Source organism: Montipora foliosa, chromosome 11, assembly GCF_036669935.1.
Source record: "Montipora foliosa isolate CH-2021 chromosome 11, ASM3666993v2, whole genome shotgun sequence".
Lineage (NCBI taxonomy): Eukaryota > Metazoa > Cnidaria > Anthozoa > Scleractinia > Acroporidae > Montipora > Montipora foliosa.
In genome coordinates this window covers 54,477,714-54,486,467 of record NC_090879.1, presented here as the reverse complement: position 1 = coordinate 54,486,467, position 8,754 = coordinate 54,477,714, and the positions used below count along the sequence as shown (strand labels likewise).

At 38.2% G+C, this 8,754-nt stretch overlaps 1 protein-coding gene across 1 annotated transcript in view; it reads right to left on the bottom strand.

Moving 5' to 3' along the window:
- Positions 1-2,678: 2,678 nt before the first annotated feature.
- Positions 2,679-8,754, bottom strand: part of LOC137977433 (uncharacterized) — a 10,478-nt gene continuing 4,402 nt past the window's right edge. Inside the window, exons 3-5 of the mRNA XM_068824648.1 lie at positions 4,901-5,174; positions 4,147-4,395; positions 2,679-3,707 (exon numbers count right to left, since the gene is read on the bottom strand). Coding sequence (XP_068680749.1) covers positions 2,679-3,707; positions 4,147-4,395; positions 4,901-5,174 — 1,552 coding nt within the window. The remainder of the gene's footprint in view (positions 3,708-4,146; positions 4,396-4,900; positions 5,175-8,754) is intronic.

Here is an 8,754-nt window from a genome sequence, read left to right as displayed (position 1 = left end):
GTAGGTGATCAAGGGACATGTAAAACAATCAGAGGAGTGATGGGGAGAGCATCAGGCTACAAATGGGCAGGGATAATCCCAGGTGATCTGCACACCAAAGGATATTTTTGCGAAGCCTGTTTTAAGGAACAAGGGCCTGGAGGATTTCACTACATCACAAACAAAGTAATGAAGCGGCCAAAGCTCATATCAGATGTTTTCAAGAGAAAAAAGTTTGAATCAGGCAATCAAGACAGAATTAAAGAGGCTGTGCAAGACTGTGCTTGGTCATATGGACTGGCAGCTGTAACTGAATTTGCTAAAAGTGATTATTACCCAGGTCCAAGAGTTAGGGCAGGATGCCTCAAGAAAAATGGAAACCACAATGATGTCTTACATGACGCCTTTATCCAGTGGCTAGAGCAATGTTGTGAGAGAAGTGTTAGCTTTCGGTACTATTCAAGAATGTTTCTGTATTATGGGCCCCTCCTAGAACTGTTTGACATCTCTACATCACATGTGCTGGGTGAAGCAAGAGAAGTTTGCTATATTCTGCAATTGCCTACCTATGCTCATTTGAATTTCAAGAATTATTTCACAGAAATTTTTGGTCATGTTGTTAACTTTCTTGGAAAATGGCCTTTGGCATTTCGTAGGTTGCTTCAGAAGCACTGTGCTGTAAACCTCTCTGGAAAGAAAGGGAGTGCAATTGAATTGGACGCCTTTGTAGAAGCAGAAATAGTCCAACCTCTCAAGACCTATGTATCAGGCAAGAAAAACTTTAACAATACACTTTTGCTTTAAAATGACTATTAATTGTACTGTCCTTCGATTCTTCCTAATTTATTCATTGATGAATGAATGGTTTCGGCTCCATGTTAATAACCTATGGTTTCCTATTAAAATATCTTGAAGGGTGTGTAAAATTTTGTTCTTGTTGTTGATGATGATGATGATGATGATGATTATATGTAAATCTTTGGTTTTTAAAACCATTACAATTTTCATTCAATTGTGTTCCTGTTGTGAAACTGATAAATAGAGCTGGCTAATTTTGTTATTAATGGAATGCTCAAATTAACAGCTTGCATAAACCATTTGAGGATAAAGTGATGGTATTAATGATGTTGTAATAAGGCCATGGTCCCCTGAAGTTACAGGTAAAGGCATTTGCACTATACCATATTTGAAAACCTTAATCTTACTTAATTTCTTCCTGCAGGACATACCTCTGTAAAGATGTGTGAGCGAGTCATGTCTAGCATTGACCTTTTCAAAGCTGTCAAAAAAGCGTATTCCTCGAAACAAGGTTTTGATGAACATACAACACAAAGACATTCCATCCCAGATTCATTTCCAGACCAACTGAAGGGCACCTGGTTCTGCTTGAAAAACGGATTCTTCAGTGGAAACCAATCAGATGAGCCCCCTGATGTGTATTCTCTTGATGGTGGTGGCAAACCAGGTGGTAAAGTGCAGAAGTGCCTTTTGAATGTCAATGAGAAGGGTACTAAAAAGGTTGCAGATAAATTTAAAGATAAGCTGTATGAAGCCTTCCCAGATTTACACTTTGATCTTCTGACAAAGTAACTTTAGTAGCAAAGAATTTTTAGTACTCTCATGTAAAGCACATTACTAGCAGGATACAAGCAACTGGTGTCTGATTTGACTGTATTTGTGAACAGGCACCCAGTCATGATAGTTTTTGAGTGTTGGAAAACCCAAACCAAGTTGATCACCGTTACATTTCTGTCCCCCCACCCACTCCCCTAAAGAAAAACCTACAAAGGAAAGATTTATTAGATCCAAACATCTTGCCAAACAAGTTTGAAAAGGTCAGAGTGGGCCACTGGGCCTTCTTTACCTGATTTCTGGAATAAACACTGTCATTTCTTATGATGGTAACTTTATTCTTGGCAGCATGGGACACCCTCACTCTCTCTTGGCATTAAAATCTAAAGTGACAGAACAGGCCCCAGTTGTTTAAAGGGTGGATAGCACAATGTACCTGAACTTTCAACAATTGAGGCCAGGCGAATAAAGAAAATTATATTAAGAACCTGTTTACAGGGATGGCAGAGTGCATTTTTGAATGGGGGGGGGGGGGGGAACTTTACAAGTGAGCATCTGAGGCACTAACTTGTAGGGGGGTCTGGGGTCTAATCTTGAAGGTCAGAAATAGACCCTATGCAAAATTGGCTGCCTTTAAATTATTCTCTTGTTCATATTGTTCATATTCAAAATAGCCCAACTAACCTCGTTTTTGAGACAGAAATTCTAAAGAATTTGTTATCCCGAACGAGGTTAGTTGGGCTATTTTGAATATGAACAAAAGAATAATTTAAAGGCAGCCATTTTTGCATAGGGTCTATGCTACTTTCAGCATTCTCAATGAGATATTTGTCAAAAAATAAATGTGGATCAACTGGAAAAGGACCGGTATTTTTAGTGCTTACATGTTACGTGATATATTCATATACAGAAATTTTGTGGGGTTGGGGGAGGCGTTTAAAGGCCAACAAGTTAAGGAAACGCAGGAAGCTAAACTGGAATTTCTGAAGGGGTGGAGGGTTCAAACCAAACAACTTTCCAAGGAGAAGTATAATGCATGGATATTTTCTGGAACATTTCATTGTGGATATAAATCTGAGTGAGCTACCTTTAGGCTCACTTACACACATTGCTGAGGTGGCTCTATGTTAATAAATCTTAACTGAACCTGAAAGCAGGTTGCTTACATCCCCTACAGTCAAAGCAACATTGCAATTACTTGCTCCACTAATTGTTTCTTTCAAGAAGCCTTTAAGAATGAGGTAGTATATAAATTTTACCAACAACTTCCTTCCATTTCTCCCAGGCAAGAGTTCCTTGGCCTTGCAATAGCCATTTAGTTTATCCAGTCCACTGGTTAAAATTTCTGCAGACACAGATCCCATCAAAACTTGGGAGAGCAAAGTCACATTTACTTTCCCAACAATTTGCATTTCTATGACACAGTGAGTGACAATTTTAGCTAGTTCTGTTTTATCACTTTGAATGCCATGATCTTTTAGTGGTCCATTTGTACAAACATCACATGTGGTCTCACATGGGTTTGAAGCACCTTCACCAAAATATGAGAGAATCTGCACGAGCCTGCACTCTGTAGAATTATAGAAGAAATAAGTTGATTCATTCAGTTTATTGTATCTTTGATTTTTGTTTCCTTCATCTACTGCAATTAGCCCCAGTTTTCCAATGGCATTCCAACTGGATAAGACTTTTTTCAGTCTTTCACTGAAAATGCATTCTGGACTGGTAAATAACATGACGTACTGGGACCTAAACCTTGTAAGACTATGAATGACAAAATCCATTTCTGTATCTGTTAGAGAAGAGTTGAAGTAAAAGGCAGACACACCTTTTTCTCGTAAAATAGCAACCTGTTCTTCCATTAAAAATTTAAGAGGTTCTATCACAACAGTCAATCCTTGCTTTACAATGGCTGCAACTGCAAATATCAAACTTTTCCCTCCACCAGTGGGCATCAGTATCACACAGTCCTTGCCACCAACTATGGCTTGGATAGCTTCCAGTTGGCCTTCACGAAAGGACTCATAACCAAAAATTGTCTTCAAAACATAAAGTGGTTCATCTTCCTCAGTCAAAGCATTTGGAATCTCTTGCATAATTGAGGCATGGATTGGTTGGGCTTGAGGTGCAGGGGTTGGTAGCACATAGGTGTGAAACTATAATAATAATAATAATAATAATAATAAAAATTATTAAACTCTTTATCATGTGTCAAACTCACATTTTTACAACAGGAATGAGCTTAAAGTGGTAGTCCAGATGTAACATTATTGTTGTTGTAGGTTATGAAATGTTGTGGCAGGGAAGGAAGGGAGCAGGAGGTGAAATGAAACAAACTGGGATAAAAACTGGATGCTAAATTGGTGGGGTTGTTGCTTATAATGTGTGTAGTATGATCCTTTATAGGACATTTTAAAACTCTGCCTCTTCCCAACCTCCTCAATTTTCTAGACACTGGCAAAGGAAATATGAATGAAGAGCTGTGAAGGAAGTCAGGAGGGTACTGGTATGCAGTATATTGTATTAAATCCAATCCAAGATTCTACTAAGTTCTGTAGGACTTCAGGGTTAACTTAGAACATACATGCCCCTTACCTTCTTGTAAAATGTGACTTCTGCATAAATCTTTTGTTTACTTCGCCACAAGTTAAATATTGAAGACACCATTGTGTTTAGCACCTTAACCAAGACTGGTTTACTGCCTTCCTCCAGCCAATGTAAGTCTCCTTTGTGCCACAGGTAAAGACCAAACAACTTTGCTGCCTCTTTTTCATGTATAGCAACTACATCAAAACATTCACCATTGCATTCAATTGTGAAGGTCTGATACAATTGTGCATAATCCTGGATTGTTGGAGGAAAAAGTAAATAATTAAATTTCACACATAAACAGACATAACATGCGTTATTTACAGTTGATATTTGTTTAAATCTTAAACACAACTGTCTATACAAAACTCACTTTCGGGCTGGCGTTCAGTGTTTGACAAAATAGCTTTACTACAAAAACAGGCATTCTCAATGTGATATTAATAAAGCTCATTATATTATGTAAGCTTATATTTATAATTTCCTTCAAACAGAGAAAAGATGTTGGTTTCCCATTTTCTCCCTTTTTTTTTTAAGAAATAAAGAGCCGCTTTCCTACGCGTTACGTCTTGTAAACAAAAAAATTCCCCTAGCTTCATAATTAATGGGTCGCTTCTTTTGCGGAAGGATGCGATAAACACCGCCATAGTGCCCTCGTGTTCCCACCTTGACAAGCAGTTTTGTTAAAGCAGAAAACATGGATAGATTTATGCTTTCTAATCGGCTTACAAACAACTTAAACACGTTTCATATAACCTACTTGTTCTTTCCTCTTCTGGGACAGAATGGTGAGGTTGTTTAGGGTTTCTGCGGCCAAGAGTTTCCTCGTGCAATTTTTTCCTTGTTGCTGTTCCTCATCCCCACACGAAGCTGGCGAATGTTGAGCTCGATAGTGATTCTTTAAACCGTCAGGAAACAGTAAGACATTATTTAACGAGCAGTCAATATGAGGGCAAGAGATTTTTCCTGACGTCCAGGCATCTAAATACATTTTGGGTAAAATATCTTTGAAATGTTGCAATCTCAGAACAGCGCTGACAATTCCGACATTTTTGAGAGAGTAACTCACCACTCCACCCCCTTGAGTCTCAGAGCAAAAGATGCCCCCCTCCGGTTGACGGCCATATTGGGTGTGGTATCTGGCAGAGGCTCTCCCGGTTCCTCTCTCTCACTTTTTTTCGCCCGCGTATACTTCGCTCAGAGGTTTCACCTCCTGTAGCCTCTGCGGAGGAGAGAGGTTTACAGGTAGTTGGAAAATTTGCCAGTCAGACAACCATGGGTTTTGTGGTCGATGATCCTTCAAAGCCAAAAGATGTAGGGGAAGCAGCCAAAATATTTTTCAACGATGGCACTAACATCAACTGCCACGGTGATTGGAGCCCAAAATGTTGTCCTCTGTTTTCCATCAACAACCATGTTATTGACTGGCTCTCCAAACCAGATAGGGAAAGGTATAAAATTGTATGTGGAGAAATAGACTTGGAAAATTATTTTTCTTACCCTCCATTGATCAATGTATGTTGCGTAATGCAACCACGTCGCGCTTTTATAAAACGTTGTTTCTGGGATACCTGTAGCTATAAAATCAGCTATGTATGTAACACTGGGATATATGTATCAAACGTTGTATGTATCAGCTGTACTAAAGTACTAATGTAGCCACAATGATGCTTGACCCTGCTAAGAGCAAGCGATATGATGCAATGAAATATTGTTTTTTCCCACTAAATATGCAAATTTGTGACGTTCTCGTTGCCGTCGCTGTTGTCGTTGCTAAAGCTCCCTATTAAGTCTGATAGGGTATTATCTTAAGTGATTTCACTTAAAGCTTACCTGCACTTGTGAGCAAAAGCCTAGCCTCTGTATCCAGAGGTTTCAAGGTTTCAAGGTTTTAAGGTTTTATTTGCCATGATTACATATAATGTATCCGATTTAATAAACAAAATACAAAAAATTGTAAAAAAGGCGAGGAAGCCCATAAAGAAACTATAAGAGCTTATGGAGCTATGGGCTTCCTCAAATTAGACTAAGAAATTTAGTTTAAGATAGCACTGGGACGTAATACAATATATTATTAAAAAGACGAAAGAGTGCACACACACACGTTTATCCACAAAAATACAAAAGCGTAAATACTTCGAAGAATTTGATGCTACTAACGATGAAGAAATCTTTTAAGGTTTTTGCAAAACTGAGCGGTAGATCCAGATGACTTAATTTGACTGTCAAGAGAATTGAAAAATTTAGGGCCTTGGAAGCGGATTGAAAATTTTCGTATGTTAGTTCAAACTAATGGAATATAAAAATCCAACCCGCGCATGCTTATATAAAGGGGGATACCTTTCTTTGTTTGTTTTGCAGGTATCTTGACAAAGTGAATTAAGGAACTTGTTTGCGTAAAAAATATGGAATGGAGTGAATCTTGCTAGTATGCAAATGTTTAGGTCAGTTATTTTAATTACTGAATATGTCACTCTTAAACCAAGACAGTTAAATTTGAATGACACGTTTCACTTGAGCTACAGTAGTTCGATAAACCCAAAGTCTCGAATTGTTCAGTGAATAAATCGAGATTAGCGTGTGTGATTTCAATATACCTCGCCTCTGCTTTGGTCGTCAAAAGTCAACTTTTGTCGACAAACAGCATGTTGAAATTGGGCCTCAAAAATCCTCTGTTTCATTCACCGAAAAATTGTATTGAATTTAATTGCAGCAGAAACATTGCTTATTCCGGTGAATATAGTCTCGTTTAAGAAAGCCATGTACCAGGATGCTTTTTTGACGGTCGAATTTCACTCAAATTTGGCACTCTGTAATCAATCTAAAAAAGGTTAAGTTCTAAAATTTGGTCAAAAATTCCAGTTTTGGTATGTTGTACCGTTAACAGCGCTAAAGGGTGAGTGAATTACTCTAGCTGTGCCATGTTGTTTTGATTCTCAAGTTACTCATTCATTATTTTAAAAAAAGCAATTCAAACAAGCGACATTTTGGAGTCGTTTTCACTCGCTCACAAGGCCACATACCAAAAAAGGCGCCATCCAGGGAAAATAATTATCGAAAAGGGAAAACATGATTTTCTAAAAATGGTTTTGGTAGTCCTTTATTGTGACAAAGTTTGGCAATTTTCGATTTTTTTATCTTGCACGGTCTTACTGAAAATTTCTGAGAGGTGCTCTTAACTGATTAGAGTGTAATGTAAAGTGCTAAGTATCTACCCCATATTAACCATGTGAGCGTTAGCCATACTGATGGAAATGGCCCCACACAAGGACAGAGAAAAACTCTGACTACGGTGGGAATTGAACCCACGACCTGCTCTACCGACTGAGCTACAAGGTCGGAAAAGAGCAGGCCGTGGGAAATCACGATGTTAAAGTTACGCAATGAACACGTACAAGTACAAGGAGGGATTACGTTTTTGCAAACGTTGGCTGTGTAGCACTTATATTTGAACATACTTAACTGATCAGAGTGTAATGTAAAGTGCTAAGTATCTACCCCATATGAACCATGTGAGCGTTAGCCCACACAAGGACAGAGAAAAACTCTCACCATGGTGGGAATTGAACCCACGACCTTCCGGTTAGATCACTGCTGCTCTACCGACTGAGCTACAAGGTCAGACGGGAGCAGGCCGTGGGAACTGACGATGTTAAAGTCACAGCAATGAACATGTACAAGTACAAGGAGGGATTACGTTTTTGCAAACGTTGGCCGTGTAGCACTCACATTGCAAAAACGTAATCCCTCCTTGTATAAGTATAAAAGGACTCTGACAAAATTCATGTTGAAATAATCAGTCCAACTAGTAATTATTTTGTGATCTCAACACAGGACCAGCCACTTTAGCTGAATATTTTTAACCATTGAGACACAGTTAAAATTGTTTCCAGCCATTACTGCCAACAGGGCAGCTTTGAAACTCTCATACTCCCAGCTTCCCACACCAAATTATGGGTATGTTTTTGGTATGTATAAGTTATGTCAAGGGTATGGCTTGACATACCATTAACATATCCATCACATATCAAAAACATACATATGACATACCAAGAACATACTTTATTCTGGTATGCAAGAGGTAGGTCAGTGATACATGTATGTTTATGCTACCTCTGTTATACCAAAGATATACCATTAAGTATCATTTTTGGAACAAATTTTATATACCAAAAAGGTAGCCAAAACATACCGCTTTAGAAGTACCTAAAACAGACCTTAGCCACATCTAAAATTGTGTTTTCGTTATGTCGACCATACCTCAAACATACCAATAAACAAACAAGAACATATCAAATTTTACATACCCAAAACATTCATGTGACATACCAAGTACATACTTAAATTTGGTATGCCAGAGGTAGGTCACTGAAATGTTTATGCTACCTCTGACATACCAAAAATATACCATTAAGCATCATTTTTGGAACAATTTTATAGTACCACAAAAGCGCCTAAAAGGTAGCACTTTGGAAGTACCTAAAAATATATCAAAAACAAAGCTGAAAGTTGTCTTGGATATGTTCACCATACCTAAAACATGCCGTTAACATACCAAGAACATGTTTGTAGCTGATTTGTTATGTCAAAAACATTAGTCATCTACCAGAAACA